This window comes from Phodopus roborovskii, unplaced genomic scaffold (genome assembly GCF_943737965.1).
Source record: "Phodopus roborovskii unplaced genomic scaffold, PHOROB, whole genome shotgun sequence".
Classification (NCBI taxonomy): domain Eukaryota; kingdom Metazoa; phylum Chordata; class Mammalia; order Rodentia; family Cricetidae; genus Phodopus; species Phodopus roborovskii.
Genome location: NW_026126637.1, coordinates 766,735 through 785,966, shown reverse-complemented (window position 1 = coordinate 785,966; position 19,232 = coordinate 766,735). Strand labels below are relative to the sequence as shown.

The 19,232-nt window shown below is 44.9% G+C and overlaps 1 protein-coding gene across 1 annotated transcript; it reads right to left on the bottom strand.

Annotated features, from left to right (window-relative positions):
• Nucleotides 1–434: 434 nt before the first annotated feature.
• On the bottom strand, nucleotides 435–12,320 carry Has1 (hyaluronan synthase 1). The gene is given in 5 exon segments (XM_051207896.1): nucleotides 435–1,423; nucleotides 4,558–4,690; nucleotides 5,204–5,429; nucleotides 5,956–6,713; nucleotides 12,215–12,320. Coding segments are annotated over 5 exon segments (1,899 nt in total). The 3' UTR covers nucleotides 435–747.
• Nucleotides 12,321–19,232: the final 6,912 nt, after the last annotated feature.

The following is a 19,232-nucleotide window of genomic DNA, read 5'->3' as shown; positions in this document are numbered from 1 at the left end:
CTCACAGCAACAGGAAACAAAACTAATCAAGAATGACTTCAATTTCCAGGTGACGGATTTTAGGTGTGCCTCACATCCCCTGCCTCGTATTTGCATTTTCTTTCATTTTTATCTAAGATGTGTGGGTACTTTGCCCTGGATGTATCCTTATACACTACAATCACAGAGGCTAGAAAAAAGGTGTCAGAGCCCCTGGAATTGAAGTTACAGATGGTTGTGAGCCACCATGTGGGTGCTGGCAATTGAACCCAAGTCTTCTGGAAGAGAAGCCAGTGCTCTTAACAGCTAAGCCATCTCCCCAGCTCCAATACCTGTATTGTATGAAGGCAGAACACAGGCTCCCAGGAAGGAGAGTACCCTATGGAGGCTAACACCCCTTACAGGAGGACCCTGTGTCCCTAGTTCTCAAAGACAAGAAAAATGGGAAGAGGTGCTTGAAAGAAAATAAATTAAATTTTTTTATTACATCTTAATCACAGTACAAACACATTAAATAGCAACAGGGAGAAAGTGGGTACCTTCTGGCCCTGATCCTACAAACCCACACCCTGATCAATAAATTACCCCTCCCCAGAGACCCAGAAGTCTTTGAGTTCCAATACAGTCCATTGGATGTGTTTCAAGAATGACTCCCTCATTTCAAAGAGAAAGGAAATTGAGGGCATGGAATTATTGGCTCCTGGGGCTACCCTGCAGGATTCCTCTAGCCTCTCCTGCAGCCCTCTGTGGGCATGTTCATGGCCAGACTCACACCTGAACACGGTAGCCACCACTACGACGCCTGCAGAGCCTCCGCACAACCACCCAATAGAGAGTCAGCATTACCACCCAGTAAGCCACATAGGCGCCTGCCCCAGCAGCGAGGTGGTAGGCCTCGGCTGCCCGAGATGGGCCACTCCAGTCCGCCTGTGCTTCCTGGGCAACACTGCGGACCAGGCCTCCAAGCAGCAGCAGAGCCCAGAGTGCCAGGGGTAGCACCGGTACATAGTTAGCAGCCAGCTTCTTCCGGCCTGAGGTGCCCCAGCCACTTTGATTCATAGTGACCAACGCCAGGAACTTGGCGGGCAGCAGTCCACACATATAGAGTGGTGCATAGAGTGACAGCAGCACCATGCGCAGGCAGCCTCGCAGCCAAGCTGCAAAAGCTGCCTTAGCCAGTGCCACACCCTGCACGCACAACAGCACCCAGAGCAGAGCCCACGGGCGCCCAGCGTAGAAAAGCCGCAGCACTGTGGCAGCCACGAAGAAAGGGAAGAGGCCCGAGACCACCGCTTCATAGGTCATCCATGCATGGTGGCGGTGCCACCACAGGGCGTTGTAGAGCCACTCCCGGAAATAAGACTTGGACCAGCGAGTCTGTTGGCTCAGCCAGCGCAGGAAAGAGGAGGGCGTCTCTGAGTAGCATCTGGAGCGTGAGGTGTACCTGGCAGGCGCAAAGAAAAAAGGGCGGGCATCAGTGTGGTTCTCCCTGGGACCTGGGCAGGAGTTTTAAATTTTAAGCTCATTTCATGTTCTTGAATGCTTTGATTGCATGTATGTATGTGTGCTACATGTATTCCTGGTGCCTAAGGAGCCTAGAAGAGGGGATAACTTGTTACACAGATGCTTGTGAGCTGCCATGTGGGTGCTGGGAATTGGACCCTGGTCTTACTAGCTGAGCCATCCAGTGGGGAGAATTTTGAAGTGACCAGTTTCACTGCTGTTGGGGCAAGGATTTTTGTTGGTTTATTTGTGTTTGTGTCTGTTATGACTCATAGTTCAAAAATAAAGTCTGGCCTGGAAGAGAAAGCATGGAAACAGGAATATGAGGCATCTGTCTGATCACATTGCATCCATGGACAGGAAGCAGAGAGGTTGCTGCTGCTGCTGCTGTAGTGTGTGTGTGTGTGGGGGGGTGTTTTTATATGTGATATGTGTGTGGTGTGTGTGTGTGAGTGTACCAAAATGTATGGATGCTCAAAGAGGCCTGAGGAGCATCTCAGTTCCCCTGGAGATGGAGTTACAGGCCATTAGGTGTGGGTACTAGAATTCAACTCTGCTCCTCTGGAAGAGATCCTCTTAACCAGTAGCCTCCTCGACATCCTTTCTATGGGTCTATATGGTTGTTTAATATTTATAACAGCCAAAACTGCTTGAAGATCATATGCCAAGCAGTTTCTAGTAATTGCTCAACCAGTGTGAGCTACTGCTGTTTTTACTGTGACTAACACTGCTATTAAAGACGTGACTAATATTAGTCATTGATACTAACATCATCAGTGACATGACTAAGTGCTGACTAAATTGGCAGGTCCTGTCATGAGGACTAAGGCAAGACTGGCCACTGCCTGAGTTAGTCTCTGTGTGAGGACTTCTCAAAAGAACAGTTGGACCCCTTCCTGTGGCTGAGGCAGAAACCATTCATTTGTCCTTACATGGCTCAGCCATACCAATGCAGGGTAGATGGAATTCCAATTAAGGAAACATCATGGGTGGCTATTGGCAGTTAGTTCATTTGGTAACATCAAACTAGTCTCTCACCAAGGATGGTACTTGACAGTGTCTCTCTTTTCCTTGTGTCATTTGGCACCTTCAGTGTTCTGCTTACTTCTGCCTTTGCTGTTTGTACAGAAAATAATCTGCCTGGAGAATGCTGTTACATGCCAGTCTTCTCCTCAAAGCCCTCCATGATAAATTTTAGTGAAGGTCCTATGAGCCTTTCAAAAGGGGAACCCTGCTGACTCTCTGTCCTCTCTCCTGGTGCTCTTGGCTGAAATGAGATTAGTGCTCCAACTCTAGCTGTTTCCTCCAAATTTAAACATTTCCTCTTGGAGGGAGAAGGAGAGACTTAAAAAGTTATTGGCAGATCGAGGAATTTACAAGAGACAGGAAGGTTAAAATATTACAAGATTAAGGAGAGCCTTAAGGAAGTGAACAGTTGTGGGGTGGGGTGGGAGCAGGCGACTCTTCAGTGGAGCTGCCTACAAAATGTTCAGAGAGCTCTACAGTTGCAGCGTTTATGAGCAGGCAAAGCTGCCTCAGAATCAACCGTGCATAAGTAAACCCAGTGAGCTCACTGGTACCAAGTTAGACTTGGGTAGATGTGGTGATGTGTAATGTGTGGCATTAAGTGAAATGCATAGTAAAGCCTTTGCACCTGGCTTTGAGAGAAATGTTTCAGCAAAGCCGTTGCTACATTTGGGTTGACCAGCAGATGCTGTGAAATTGTTTAAACTTTGAGAAAAATGTCTCTCTGGACAAAATCAAAAGAGATAAGTATGGGTTGTCTGCTCTCACAGGTAGCAAGAGTAAGTTAAACTTTGGTAGTTGAAGCTTTTCCCAGCCCCTATTAACCTTCCATATGTTTGAATAAAGTAACTGGAGTGAGCTAGCTGGGGGTTGCTGAACAACTATGCCCCATCAGAAAATGAAGGCTTAACATCTTGGCGAGCTTCTCTTTCTACTGCAGTACCTCCAACTGGCATCAAATAGGTATAATTGTTTATTTATTTATTTATAATCATTTATTTTTGGTCTGTCATCTGTGCCCTGTCTGGGCTGGATGGATGTTTGCTTACATCTACGCTAGGTAGTTTTCACTGTCAACTTGCCACAAGCTAGCATCATCTGAGAAGCAAGCCTCCACTGAGGAACTGTCTAGATCACGTTGACCTGTGGGCATGTCTGTGGGAACTGTCTTGATTGTTCGTTGACATGGGAAGTCTCACCCTAAATTTGGGTAGCAGTATTTCACAGGGTAGGTACTAAATAGTGTAAGTGTAGAGAAGGCTAGCTAAAAGTAAGCAGAGGGTGGCAGCCTACTAGAGTCCATTAATTTCTCTCTGCTTTTGACTGTGGATGAGATACAACTGGCTGCTTGAGTTCCTGCCTTGATTTTATCAGTGATGAACTGTGATCTGGAATTGTAAGCCAAATAAACAATCCCTCACTTAAGTTGCTTTCGGTCAGGGATATTTGTTGCAGAAACAAAAATGAAATTAGAATACCACTCCCTCTCCAGGAAAAGTCACACAACATACTACATAGGTTACCACACTTGGTAGATAATATTGTCTCCTTAGTATAAGGGAGAATTTATGCCCCATTTGCTTACTGCTGTGTCTCAAGGGCATCCAACTTAGTGTCACTGAAAGGCCTCCTCCAGAGTGGTTAGTGGAGACCAAGTGCTCTCCTCCTCTCTGGCCTCTTTTCTTATTGCTTCTCTCACTGATTTACACCCACCCCATCTACTTACCTCACCCTCCTCACTTCCCTTCTGAGTGATCCACACTGACCTGGTCTCCATGGTACAGCCCACTTATCCTGTCTACTTCTATGTGGGGTTACTCACCCTGATCTTGTCTTACTTGGTGGAAGTGAAAAGGGTTCACAAAACACTTTACAACCTTTATAGTACCTCCAATTCTCTCCTAATATCAAACTCTTTGAAGGCCATTGGCTGAATACCTATGGCTCCTCTGCCTCTTATAATAGTATCCTCTGCCACTCTCTGTCCATCTGTCTCTCTTACTTAGGGACACTCTTCACACACATGACCACGTGGCCCCCTCTACTTACTTGGTAGCATAGCCCATGCTGAGCATGCGGTTGGTGAGGTGTCTGTCATCCCCAAAAGTGCAGTGGGTGCCCAGGAACTTCTGGTTGTACCAGGCTTCCAGAAACTGTTGCAGGAGATTGTTCCGATACAGGCCTAGGTAGGGTGGGGAGTATCCAAGCATCAGGCTCTGATGTGGTCAATGTTGTTGTTCAACATATCTCTGTTTCCCTCTCTGCTTCCTCATCTCCATCCTAGTCTCAACCTTTTCCATCATTATCCCCAAATATAGCCCTACTCTTATCTTAACCCCCTGCCCATTCCAGTCTGTCTGTTACCTGACCATGCTCTATAAAGTCACCACTACCCCCACAATGCCACAGCATTCTCAGTGCCCTGCTCAACCCCATCTCCACCCCAACCTCATCTCACTCACTTCCACAAACACTTTTGTAGCAACTTACCCAATCTCCATCCCTTTACCTTTCCCAACTTCATTCCCTCCAGCAAACCCAGTGCAGCTGCAACACCATCTCTACCCACTCCCCAATCTTAGGTTACTACAATCTGGACCCCAGCCCTATCTTGGTCCTCAACTTTACCCTGCCTCTGGCTTCCTATCTCCCTCATTACACACCCACAAGACTTCCAAGCCCCACTTTCACTCACCCAGAGGACCACTGATGCAGGACACACAGTGGAAGTAGCTCTGGCAAGCTCGCTCCACATTGAAGGCTACCCAATATCGAAGGCTGCTCAAGAAACTGACCCAGGAATCCAGAGGGTTAAGGATCCTCACATCTCCTCCAACAGCTCCTACTCGGGGGTCTTCATCCAGCACTCGAACAAGCTCTAGCAGGGCCATGGGATCTAGCCTTGTGTCTGAGTCACAGACCTGTGAAGAGGAAGGGACCAGGCTCAGACCAAAACCCTACAGAGGGTTGGTCCTTGGAAGGGCTTCTAGATTGTTTACACCATTCCCCTGGGTTAGGATCCTGAACTGTATAAAAAGAGAAGATGAAGCTGGCTGTTGGTGGTGCACACCCTCAATCCCAGCACTCCACAGGCAGAAACAGGTGGATCTCTGTGAGTTTGAGGCCAGCCTGGTCTACAGAGCCAGTGCTAGGATAGGCTCCACCCCCCCCACACACACACACACGAGAAGACATAATTGACAATACATCAAAGAAATGAATCCTCTATTGGAGGATAGATAAAAAAAACACGAATAACTATAGAAAGATTTCTTAGCGGGATGAATAAAGAGGAAAAGGTTTCTTCAAATCTGTTAGAAACAGTATCTCCTGTTTCAAAGTTCAAAGCCTGACTTTGAACTTCTGATCCTCCTGCCTGCCTCCACCTCCCAAAGCCTGGAATGTACCCTACTCTTTCTGAAGCTGAGGGTGTGACACCACACTCACCTGCACATAGTCCACGGAGTCTCCCAGCGCCTTGAAGGCCGTGTACATGACCTCGCGCTTGCCTCCCCAGCGCTGTGCCACGCACACACACCTGCGCGTCCTCACCAGCGCCTCCACTGCCAGCTGCCCGGGGTCCTCCGCCTCCACCTCGCGGTAGGCACCAACACCCACTGCGCCTACCGCCTCCGCCGGCTCCCAGGGCTGATGATAGTTGCCATCCCACACGTAGGTGGCGGGATCCTCATCCGCGAAGACTTCGCGGAACATGTCCACCATGTACATATCCTCGGCACGGTTGCCGTCCACAACCATGAGGACTCGCAGCCGGGCGCGCGGGTACAGCAGGGCGCGCGCCGAGGTCAGGCACTGCCGCAGGTATGCGGGGTCCTCCTGGTAGGCAGAGATGGTGAGCGCCACACTGCGTGCAGTGGCAGAGTCCAGGGGTCCTTTTGCCGCGGCGCGCCGTGCTGCCGCCGCCACCCTCCGGTGCTCCAGGTAAGCGAAGAGGCTCTGTGCCACCAGATGCGCGCTGAGGAATGCCCCGTAGAGGCCAAAAGCCAGGAGGCCGTAGCGATCGGTGGCGAGAGGGACGCCGGCTGCATAGGCCCAGGTCATGAGACCCAGGATGAGCAGAGCGAATGTAATCGTGAGCACCCGCCTAGCGAGGCCGGAGCAGCGGCGGGCTGCCTCTGAGGGTTTTGGCATGTCCTATGGGAGCCAAGGAGAATGATCAGTACTGAAGGCTTTGAGGAGACCTCCTTATTCCTGAAGATCCCCCTTCTAAGCTGGAAAAATAGCATCCCAGAACTTTAAAAATTATCTATCTTATATTTTAAAAGTTTATTTATTTATTTTTATTTTATTTGTGTGGGTGTTTTGCCAGCACATATGCTCATGTAACGAAGGCGAGAAGAGGGCCTCGTATGCCCTGGAATTGGAGTTATAGGCAATTGTGAAGCCGTTAGGGAGTACTGGGAAGACAGTGAGCTGCCAAGCCTGGCAGCTTTTACTTGATGCCTTCTAAACTAAGTTATTATGCCTCCCCTCCCCCAGCTTTAGCATCTCTTCTATACAAAAGGAGTAGACAATACAGCTCCCCAGGCTTTCCCTGTTTTTGTTAGTGGCCCATAAAATGGTGCTGGCTTGTGGGATGGATTAGTGGGTTAAAGGTGCCAGGCTTCCAAGTCTGACAAGTGAGTTTTATCCTTGGAACCCATAGGATAGAAGGAGAGAAATCAACTTGCTTTTCTGTGATTAAAACACATGCTTTGGCATACCCTCTCCCAAAAAGTAATTTTTAAAATTATAAAGAAACTATAATAATGTCAAGAATAACCCTACAAACAAATGTTTCTCAGTGTCAAGACAGTACTAAACAGTTTATACAAAAAAGTGTAAAGTGCTGTTTTAACCCTTTTATATGAATTAGTTTGTTTTAGAGATAAGGTCTCCAGTAGCCCAACCTGTCCTGCTTTGAACTTCTGATCCTACTGTCTCAACTTCTGGAGTGCTGGGATGAAAAGCATACAACCTTGCATCCAGATTATGTGGTGTTGGAGATAGGGCAATGCTAGGAAAGTGTGCTACCAACTGAACTGTATTTCCAACCCCAGGTAAGTACTCTTATCACTGCCATTTTTCACACAGAACTGCAATCAAAGATTATGGGACTTGAACCCAGGATTATAGTCATTAATCACAATCTTGCTAGACTGTTTTCCTCTATCAGGAGAGCCTCTAGTGACAGAATTTGCAGTCATGGTACAGAGAGCAAAACAGGGTAGCCAAACCTTGTGACAGGTGACAGAATAGCACCTCTGACTTTCCCAGAAGCCTGATGTGTGCCTGTTCACCACTGCCCAGTGACTTGGCAGGCCCACTTACATTTACATATCAGTAGAGACTGGAAAGGGTCTCTATCATCTCATCCATAAAATGGGTGAGTAGCAGCTTCCAGAGCCAGACACTGGTTTACAGAAAGCCTCCCAAGTGGGTACTATTGCAGTGTTCTGTTATCAAGGCTAGAAGAGATGAATTCTCTTGCTAAAGGTTACTCAGATTGTAAGCAGAGGACTTAGGGTTCACACACAGATAATCTGGCTGTCAGGCTTCCTCTATTTTAGGCTACCAGATTCTCCTCCTTCAGCTGACTGTGGGATAAGGCATCAACATAAGGTAGGCAACACTGCCCACAACTGAAATGCATCCAGTATGATCAGTGTATGAGTTTCTAATCTTAATCTACAATGTAACATTAACAGTCTTGGGAGATGTCTCAGCACACACACACACACACACACACACACACACACACACACACACAAAACTGAGTGCCCACCTGTAATCTCAGCACCAGGCAGGCAGGCAGGTAGATGCCTAGAGCTTGCTGGCCAGCCATTATAGCTGACATTGTGAGCTCTATGTTTTGTGGAAGCCCTATCTTTAACACAGAGTTAAAGAACAGATAGAGGAAGGCATTGATGTTGACCTCCATAGGAGCAGGCTCAACTGAGCACACACCTATACAACATATACATACAGACATTAAAATGAAAGGCCCAGTGACATAAGCATGTCATCCTAGCTACTTTTGAGGCTGAATGATACAAGAGGATTTCAAGTTCAAGGCCTGTCTGGTTAATTTAGTGGTCAATCCTCTCTCAAAATAAAAATGAAGAGGCCAGCAAGATGGCTTAGTAGGTAAAGGTACTTGCTACCGAGCTTGAGGACTCCAGTTTGATCTCTAGAATTCACTTGGAGGAAGGAGAGAATAGACTGGGAAGTTGTATTCTGACCTCCACACTTGATTTGAGCAAGCACACAGGTTCTTGCTCTCAAGCACACACACATACATACACACACATGCATACACACACATACACAATACATACATATACACATGCATACACATAACACATGCATACATACACACACAAGCATACACATACATACAGACATACAAACATACACACACGTACATATACACATACATATGCACACACACATACATAAATTCAAATGCATGCATACACAAATACAGACATACATACAAGCATACACACATGCATATACACATACACACATATATACATATATTCATACATACATGTATCCACATGCAAATAAATGTTAAAAGAAAGTAAAAAGATGGCAGGTATAAAGCTCAATGTGGAACATTTGCTAAGGACACATGAGGCCCTGGATTCAGTTCCCGGTACTTCATACATGAATGAACACATACACGTACATTTAAATGTAAATCCATAATTTAAATATATACATTCAAACAACTATTCCAATTACTTCTGTTCAATTATTGAAAGACTTTTAAATATGCTTTGAACACGTGTGATTCATGACTCTTCTCCTTTTATCTGTAGATTTAACAAAAAGCTAAACCCTGGTAAGCCATTTTTTTCATGCACAATGTATTTTGTAGTAGTCCTAGACTGGGGTGGGTGATAAAAACAAAAGATCTCATTTTTGTGTGAAAATGATCACTTTGTTTTCCAGATAACATGACGTGAAGTTCAGGCTGGCTTAGGCTTCACTGTGTGGCTGAGAATGATATTGAATTTCTGATCTTTCTGCCTTGGCCTTCTGAGTGATGACATGACAGAGGTAGGCCACCGAATTCAGTTTATTTGGCACTGGGTATTGAACCTGGGGCTTTGTGAATGCTGAGTAAGCACTCTATCAGTTGAATTACATCTTTAAATCAATAATGCTTCAAAAATATTTACTGGTTTGCTTATTAATTAGTTAATTAATCTTAGAGTGAATATATGTATGCACACATGCCATGGTGTGTGAGTGGCAGTCAGGGTAATTTTCACACCTTTCATCATGTGGGGGAAACAAACTGGGGTATCAGGTTTGGCAGCAAACACCTTTCTCTCTGAGCAATCTTATCAACCCCAATCATGCAATAGTGGTTAGGACACAGGTTTCCAATACCACTTACAAATCAATATCTTTTTACATTTGAGAAGTATTTTAAGCCAAAAAGGAAATAAAAGAGTTTTGTGAAGCGTGAAAATTACTTTCAGTTCAAACCCCAATGTCGAACACTACACTATCCTGATTGTACTGTAGAATACTGGGGTCGAGTATCTTTATCAGATGCAAGGTCTTCTATTCCTCAAATGTTTCTTGTCTGGGGTTTAGTAGAAAAGTTTTCAGTCATCTCATACACTGGGATGAAGCAAATAAATTACCAAAATTAGTTTCATTTAAAAACTCACATTTATGTATTTGCTTATTTTTTATATAGGCATATGCATGTCCCAGGGCATGTGCAGGTGTGTGTGTGTGTCTGTGTCTGTGTATGTGTGTCGGGATTGTTGGAGGACAGTTATGGTACTACATTGTCTCTTCCCACCATGTAGATCTTGGTGACCAAACTCGGATTGTCAGGCTTAGCAGCAAGAACCTTTATCCTCAAAGTCATCTTTTAGGCCCCTCTTTTTTCTTTTTCAAGAGGATTAAAAAATGTTATGTTTTTGAACAATAGAGGTGAGTTAGGGGTTGGGGGATTTAAAAAGAACTGGCCTCAAACTCATAGACTCAAGTGTCCTCTAGTCTCAGCCTCCCAAGTATCTGGGACCTCAGGTACATGGTACCTAACTTGAGACAGAACTTTTAAATACCCACTAACAGTTATTCTTTCTTTTAAACTCTTTCATTCCTATCTTTTTTTGCCTCAAACACAGCTGTGCCTGGGCTCCTGGGGGTGGCTCAGATTATGAAGAAGTTTTCATTGCCAACAATATGGACACCTCTACCTACAGCTGTATTCACAACATTAAGAGCCACACAGATCGAAAACATCCATGTTTCACAAGACAACCTCATATACTGTGTACTATGTCTCAGGCTGAACACAGCAGTCCTGAGATCTCCCACTGAAGGGTACGCAGGGAACCTGTGGCTACAAGCCCCTTAGCATCAGAAAGAAGCAATGTCAAGATGATAAACAACATGCCAATAAACACCCAGACAGCCACTAAGAGTCTGGGCTGATGGAACAGATAGAGAAGGTTTCAGAAGAAATGGTGAACAGTTCAAATTGGTGGTTCTTTACCTTCCCAATGATGCCACCATTTTATACAGTTCCTCATGTGGTAACCCAGAAGCATAAAATTATTTCAGTTGTTACTTTATAACTAACTTTGCTACTGTTATGAATTGTAAACATCTGATATACAGAATGTATTTTCATTGTTATAAATTGACCAAAGGGGTCATGGCCCACATGTTGAGAACCACTGGTTCAAATAAACCCCAGCCGTATGAAATTGCTGTTTTTCCAGGTCAAGAGAGGTTGAGTATTTGTGCATGCATGTAGTTCAGCTATGTAGATTCTGAACCCAAAAAATCAAAACCGAAATGTGTGTATTACACACATGCAATCTTCTCTGGAAGCACCAACATAAACTTAAAGAATCGTAGACATGCATGGATGACAGACCATATGGCAAGGAACTTAAAGAAGGAAACTCACTCCACCTCAGATGCTCACTGAGCACACACAGTTGCTGTCACAAGTAGATATACACACATGTACACATTCTCAATAGTCCCCAGTACACATGGTCTCACATATGGTAGCAATTTCCCTTTATGGCAGCAGACACCACACACACACACACACACACACACACACACACACACACACACACACACGTACATACGTATATCATGGCTGTGGGTTCTGCTGGCTGAATTCTCTCCTCTCAGTCTTGCTCTGCAGTCAGTTTGTGTCTGGAGCTAGCTGGAGGGGGGCCATTTGAAGACCAGCAACTGCGGGGGTGGAGGAGGGCTGACGTCAAGCTAGCCTGTCTAGGGGCTCTGAGGTCAGGCAGTCCCATGACTCCACCCTCTTTGATTCCCGATTCCCGACATTGCCCCCATCCCCCTCGCCAGACAGGACCTCCCTTCACCGCCCCTCAGACTGGCTCTTCATCCCCCTCTCATTTCTCCCAGCCTTTATGCTGTTTTCTTTTTCTCCTCTTTTCTTTTGCATAGAGTTCACTTTACCTTTCACTTGTTCAAGCTGTATATCCCTTCCCACCTTTACCCCATTCCCCATCTTCCTCAGCTGCTTGTCTTGTGTTTTGTCTGTATTTCTCTCTCCCCATTTGATTTATCACTTTCCATCACCCACCCTGTATCCCTGCCCATCCCCCTCTCCTTCCTCACTTATCCCTCTTCTTCCTCACTTATCCCTCATCTCCCCTCCCCCCCCCCCCCAGCCCACCTTTCCTTTCCTCAGGAACTGGCAGATAAAGTGCAGACATATGCATGTCTGTGGCTGTGGCTGTGTTGTTGGCATGTGTTTCACAGCAGCCTGGAGTTACAGCCATAATTCCCAGCCAGCTCTTTGATGGACTGATGTCTGTCTGTGTATCTGTGGTGTGTGTGTGTGTGTGTGTGTGTGTGTGTGTGTGTGTGTGTGTGTACACATGTGTCCATGTCAAGGTCTGGCTGGGGGTGAAGACTGGAATACTGGGATCGTTCTTCTGAGGGACTTAAGAGACTTCCAAGAATGGCTTGGTCTCAGTGCTCTGATATACATCATGGGTACTGGGTCAGAACACTACTAGGAAGAAAAGGGATCCCCAGGTGTATCCCAGCTTTTCTGAGTCTGAAGGGTAGTGATCCTTGTCACTCTTTTATATTATTTTATAGGGGTTTTTGTTGTTATTGTTGTTAGCTCTAAGACTATCTTTCTCAACATCCCTCTTACTGTGAACTGATGGTGGGTAGTGTCCAGTAACTTTCTCTTCCTGCTTCATTCTGTGTGGTGATGCTGATAGTTTATGTTCTTTCTTTCTTCCTCTCTCCCATGCTCTTGCTCTCTCATTTTGTACTTGGCACCCTATTTCTCTTCCCATCTGTATTCCCATTTCTCTTCTCCTTCTTTTCTCCCAATCTTCCCCTCTCATGTCTATTACCAATTACCATCTCTCATCTACCTATATATCTGTCTGTGTGACTCTTATCTATCATCTTCTATTAAGCTTCCATCTGTGTATCTATCTTCATCTCTCCTTCTATCCCCTCTAAGTCCCTAGTATCATCTGCCCGCCTCTTTGTGAGACTCTTTTGTTCTCCCTTCTACCTATTTATGTTCCTGTCTTTTCCTTTCTTCTGTTGCTTCATTTCTCTTAGACATTCCAGACTCTCCTGAACAGAGCCAACAGGTGTGTGAACTTTGCTAGACAGAGTGTAGGACCAGTGCTAGGTTGACCTTTGCTTGAACCTGGCCACTGGGGTGGGGGTGAGGGAGGGAAGGTCCCTGGTGGTGGGAACCTAGGCACCACCTACCCATCAGGGGAGTGCAAGCTGTGTCTGATGCTTTTGCCAGGAGCTTAGTGTCTGGCTGTGTCAGGATGATGAAGGCAAGCCCAGAGCAGGGGATAAGAGGAGTTCCTGTGCCTAGGAAGGGATAGCCCAAGCTCCTCCCAGGAGCTGGGCATTTGACTGCCTAGCCTGAACACCGCCCTGCCTGGGTGGAGCAGCTGTATAAAACCAGATGTTTCTAAAACCAGAGTGAGTGCACACGAGAGACAGACTGGGATTTCAAACCCTGGGGGTTTTCTCTGCCAGGGCACTAGAAATCTGGCTAAAGCCCAGACTCCTCCTTCAGACCCAGGTGTCCAGGCTTAGTCTTCCTCTGTTAGACCAAGGCCTACAGACTCTAGCACTCCTTCTCCAGACCCCAGCCTTCCTCCCTCAGACTCAGGTGTCTAAGCCAGTGTCCTTCTTCCTCAGACCCAAAGGACCATTATTCAGTCCTCCTCCTTTAGATTCAGGAGCCTTCTTCTCTCAGACAGGCCTAGCCCTCTTCCCTCAGACATAGAGGTGCTGTTTCCCATAATTCCTTGTAAGCACAGATGATCAGGACTGAATGTAGTAAAGACAAGGTAACAAAGAGAGATGATGGTAGTTTATAACTGGTGCCTGACCTGAGCCTACAGTGCCCTTCCTTCTCCAGATAGAATCATCATTTAACTTCAGGATGAGAAGACAAAGAAGAAAGGTAAGAGTGGTAGCCATAAATGTGGAAGAAACAGAGGAAAAACATGTTATTCATTATAGGGACAACTCTTGAGCCCCATGGGTGGGGCCATGGACTAAGTGATGCCAGGCACACATAAATGATTCAGCAGGGGGCCCTGCCTCTGAGAAGATGCCAGTCAATAGGGTAGGGGAAACAGCTGTGTAAATAGAGAATTGGGCACTGATGGAGTAATAATAATTCTCCCCAAGTAAAAAGCAGGAAGGGCTTCCCTGAGGAGATGCTCCTGACTGATGAGGAATTAGAGGAGTGGAAAATAAAGAAGGGAAAAAGCATCTAAGGCAAGACACGGTGTGGCTACTTTATAAAGCACACAATGAGTGGTGCTGTGCAAACACTAAGTAGCTGAGAAGTAATGAGATACATAAAGGTAAGATTACTTTAAAAATGATTTTAGGGGGTTAACCACATGGCTCAGTGGTTAAGAGTACTTGATGCCCTTGCAGAGAATCTGGGTTGAGGCTCAAGGTCTTATGACAGGTAGCTTACAACCACCTGCAACTCCAGCTCCAGGCTATCTATCCGATGCCTTCTTCTAGTCTCTGTGGACATCTGTACACATGTGACATACACATAAAAATAAACAAAATCTTAAAAATTGGAGGCATGGGTGGCTGTAGAGATGACTTAGCGGTAAGAGTACTTGCTACTCTTGCAAAGGACCTGGGTTCAGTTTTCAACACTCCCATGGAAGCTCAATTGCCCATGACTCCAGATCTAGTAGTTCCAATGCCTTCTTCTGAACCTCTGTGGGTACTCTATGTACATGATACACAATTATACATGCAAGTCAAATACTCATACACATAAAATAAATCTTTAAAAGTGACTTTTAGGTTGAAAGGCAAAACTATATATTCCAGATGTGGATGTCGCTCAGTTGTAGAGAACTTGCCTACATGTATTTAGAATGTGGGTTTGATCTTTAGCACTACATACCCTGGGTGTGGCGGTGCATGCCTGCAATGTCAGCAGTTGGGAAGTGGAGGGAGGAGAGGCAGAAGTTCATGGTTGTCTTAGACTACAAAGCAAAATTTAAGGCCATTCTGGGCCACATCAGATCCTGTCTCAAAATAAATAAATAGGGTTAGATAAGATGGTTCAATGGGTGAAGATACTTGCCAGTAAGCCTGAAAACCTGAGTCCATCCTCCAGAACTCACATGATAGGAGAGAAATTCTGCAACTTGCCCTCTGACCTCTGAGCGCAAACCCTAAAAATTAATAAAACTTTGAAAAAAGTTTAAATTGTATATTCATATATTCAAAGATACAACATCATTCTTTATGATAAAATCACACTATTATAGGATGTGTAATATACAAAGTTTGAATGTCAGATTCAAGGGCTGGACTCTTGTCATAGAGATTCTATATTTATATGAATTGCTAAGTAGTCAGAGAGACAAGGGCTTCTTGGCCAGGCAACTCAGTGGGTGGCTATGTCAGAAATTCTAGAATGTCCTTCAGGATGGGGGTTGTTGGCTGAATGTGAGCTTCGAAAGAGTGGAAGCTTTGGAGCTGGTGGGACTCTGGAGAAGTGTGAATAAGGGTGGGCAGAGTTGCTGTGTACAATACTTTGAGGAGTGAGGACTGAGAGGTGGCTCAGACACAGCCCAAAATGAATGGAACCCTTTATCAAACCTTGCCCGTGCCACTCTAGCTCCACACTCCCTTCTCTATTTCATCAAACACTGTTCTCCAATAACTTAGGGCCTCCTTATCTGGTTTCCCTTTATGACATTGCAGTTAGCTTCATCAACTGACGTCCAAAAATACCCAATGGAGACATCCTAGGAATAAAAAATTTGTAATTTTAAAAGCTTATTTTTATTTTATTATTTTGTATGCACAGGTGATTTGACTGTCTGCATATCTAGGAATCAAACCCAGGTCCTATATGATAGCACCCAGTGATCTTAACCACTGAGCCATTTCTCCAGGCTGACAATCCATAAATGAAAATAATGATAATTATATATATATATATATTTTTTTTTTAAATTATAAGACAATAACAACATTCTGGCCTCTCTTTCCTTCCTTTCATGTACCCATAGTCCACCTCAAATTGATGATCTTTTTTTTTCTTTAGATGACATTGTTAAATATGTGTGTATAATGAATATATATTTAATGTATGTATTTTAATAAATGTATAATAACAAACATGTTATATAGACTACAGATATATAACAATAAACACATCTGTATATAACCTGCTTGTTATGATAAAGTGTGTGGAGAACCTTGGCAGATTCCATGGCGGGTGAGGTTGACCAAGGCAGAGGGACAAACATGCCTGCAGACAGAGTTTAAGTGAGAAGTTTTATTAGAAAAGGGAGGGAGGAAGAAGGAGAGAGAATCGAGATATAGAGACAGAAAGAGAACAGAAGAGAAGATGGAGACAGGAATAGTCCTGTCTGCCACAGGGCAACAGCAGGAAAGATAGAAAAAGAGTGTAAGTGGGAAGGGGTCTTTTTTTTCTTTTTTTGAGTGGTCCTTTGCACCAGCTTGCATGAAACCCTGGGCTGACCAGGGCACTATCTAAGTGCGGTCTGTCAGGTAACAGGGGCATGGCAGCACAGTGCCTGAACCCTTACACTGTCCTTGATGTGAATCTTCCTTTGGCCCAAGGTATCATCCATACTGCATTTGTAACCAGCTCTTAGTTAGTCAGCCATCTATTGGATTTATTATGGCCATATATTATCTTTGAATTCCAATAGTGCTTATTTTATTTGAAAGTTCACCCTTGACCATTTCTCCTTTTGGCTAAGATCACACAACAATAGCTATTCAAGTGCACTAAAAAGAAATCACGAGGAGCAAGGTTCTTAGTTCCTGTGTAGAACTGGGAGCTATGCATAGTTTCAAGCATTCAACAAGGGTATTGAAAAATAAGCTCCTTGGATAACCAAGGGAGGGGATTTTTGTTGGTGTTTTGAGGCAGGGTCTCTCATGAATGAAAAAGAAAAGAAAGAAAAAGGTACATGGTACAAGACTGCTCCTAAGTATGGTGGAACAGGAAGTTTATTGTGGAAAAAAGGGAGACAAACGGTCACAGGCAGGGATGTCTGGGAGAGCCAAGCCTGGATGTGACCCTGAGTCACGTGAGAAGAGAGGGGAGGGGAACGGAGAGGGGGAGAGAGAGGAACAAGGGGCAGCAGCCAGGAGGGCAAAAAAGAAAGTACACAAAAACACCAGGTAACCAAATGGTTGGGTTCTGTAGGGAAGGGCAATTGAGGAAACGGCAGCTGGGGGAAGGGCAGCCCTGCCTCAGGGCAGGAAAAGTTTAGGAGAGCTGGGAGGGGTATGCTACCCAGGAGGGCTCTGTAACAGAAGGGATTGCTGGAGGCCAGGAGAACCGGGTGGCCAAATCTGCTTTGATATGTTAAGTAAGTACCTCAATTCATTGTCTCAGGTTTGAAACCTGAGGTCTCTGAGCTCTAACTCTCCCCTTAGCTAAGCATGACTTTGAATTCCTGGTCCTCAGGCAATCCTAGGATCCCAAGCATACGGTAGCATGACTGGCATATGCAGTTCTGGGGGAAAGAATCCAGAGATTTGTGCATGCTAAACAAGAAATCTATTAACTGCACTACAGCCTCAGCTTAAGGTAAAAGACTTTAAACTTCCTTCCTGGAGAAGTGGGGGGGGGGGAGGGGGGGTAAATGGCAGTTGAAAAGTTCATTTAAAGAGAGCTGCATTTTCTTAAATGCTTCTGTAGAGCCAGGTGGTTACTCTCTGAAGTGTTTTGACCTGGAAAGGAAATACTTCGAAGAGATCCAGATACTGAGAGACAAAGGAGAGGTGGAAGGAGATATCACTCATAGTTTCATGTGTTTGAACACTAACCAGCTGGTGGCGCTATGTTAAAAGATGAGGAGCTGTTATGTTGTGTGTGTGTGTGTGTGTGTGTGTGTGTGTGTGTGCGCACGCACGCGTGTTGAGGAGGGGTGTCTCAGTTCTTGTCTTGAAGAAAACTGTTCAGTCAAGAGATAGTTTAAGCAAAAGTTGCTTTTTCAAAGCTAAACAAATAAACTATAAAGGAATACTTAATTGGACTTTCTGAAGGTGGGTACTACACTGAGTTCTGTGTCGCAGATTTTAGAGAAATTTTAATGAATATTTATGGGGTGCGTGGCTTATTTGTGGAATTAAGTAACCCTTTTCTCCTTCCCAAATCTTGGTGGACTAGGTCTTCTTTTTAAGGTTATTTCTTCCCACTATCCTCTACCGCAAGCCACAAACAGACAAACAAAAAAAACAGTGAAAACCAGAATTCAAGTGATTATGTGTGTGTGTGTGTGTGTGTGTGTGTTTGTGTATAAAATCAGGTAATTTGAATGTGTAGACCTTTGGTTACTGCACATGTGTTAGAGAGTTTCCTGATATGTTAGTTTCTGACATAACAAGAAAAACCTAACTGCTTCCAGGATGTTTAACCACAAAGAGGTTGTGACCACAGGGGGACACACCAACCAAGATGCAGTTAGCTTTTTTCCCCTCCTCAGTTAAGCTCTTTTCTAGTTAGCTTAAGGTGTCAGCTTTATCCAGGCTGGAGTTATTTGGGAGGAGAGGCTCTAGATCAGATTTGCTTGTGGCCATGTCTGACAATGTCTTGACTGGTGACATAGGAGGGCCCAGCTCACTATGCATACTATCCCAAGGCAGGTGATCCTGGGCTGTAGAATAGCTAAGCATGAGCCTGCAAGTGAGTTAGTTCTGTTTATGATCCATTGTGACCTGAAATTATAAACCAAATAATAAATCCCTTCCTTTTCCACATTGCTTTTGATCAATGTTTTATCACAGAAAACAGGAACACTTCTTTTTGCACTCCTTGTCTAATAAGAATTAGAATCTAATAAGAATTAGGCGCTATGTCTAGCTGGCAGACACTGGCCACAGGGTAGGTGAAGGGGTTTGAGTGTTATAACCCAGGTCTCTCTTCCTGATCCAATGTCTCCTGATCCACAGAAATGTGAACAAGTCATGTAATGAGCTCCTGCTGTCATGGATCGAGTCACTCAAATGTCATACTTTTCTCACTATTATGGACCATAGACCCTGATTCTCTGCCCGCCCCCACCTTCGGTCAGCTTCTTATATAATGCATAGACAGGATTGCTCAGCGTCTACTTTGGTGTAATAAGGGCCTTTCTTGTTAGAATGTAAGCTCTCCAAGGACA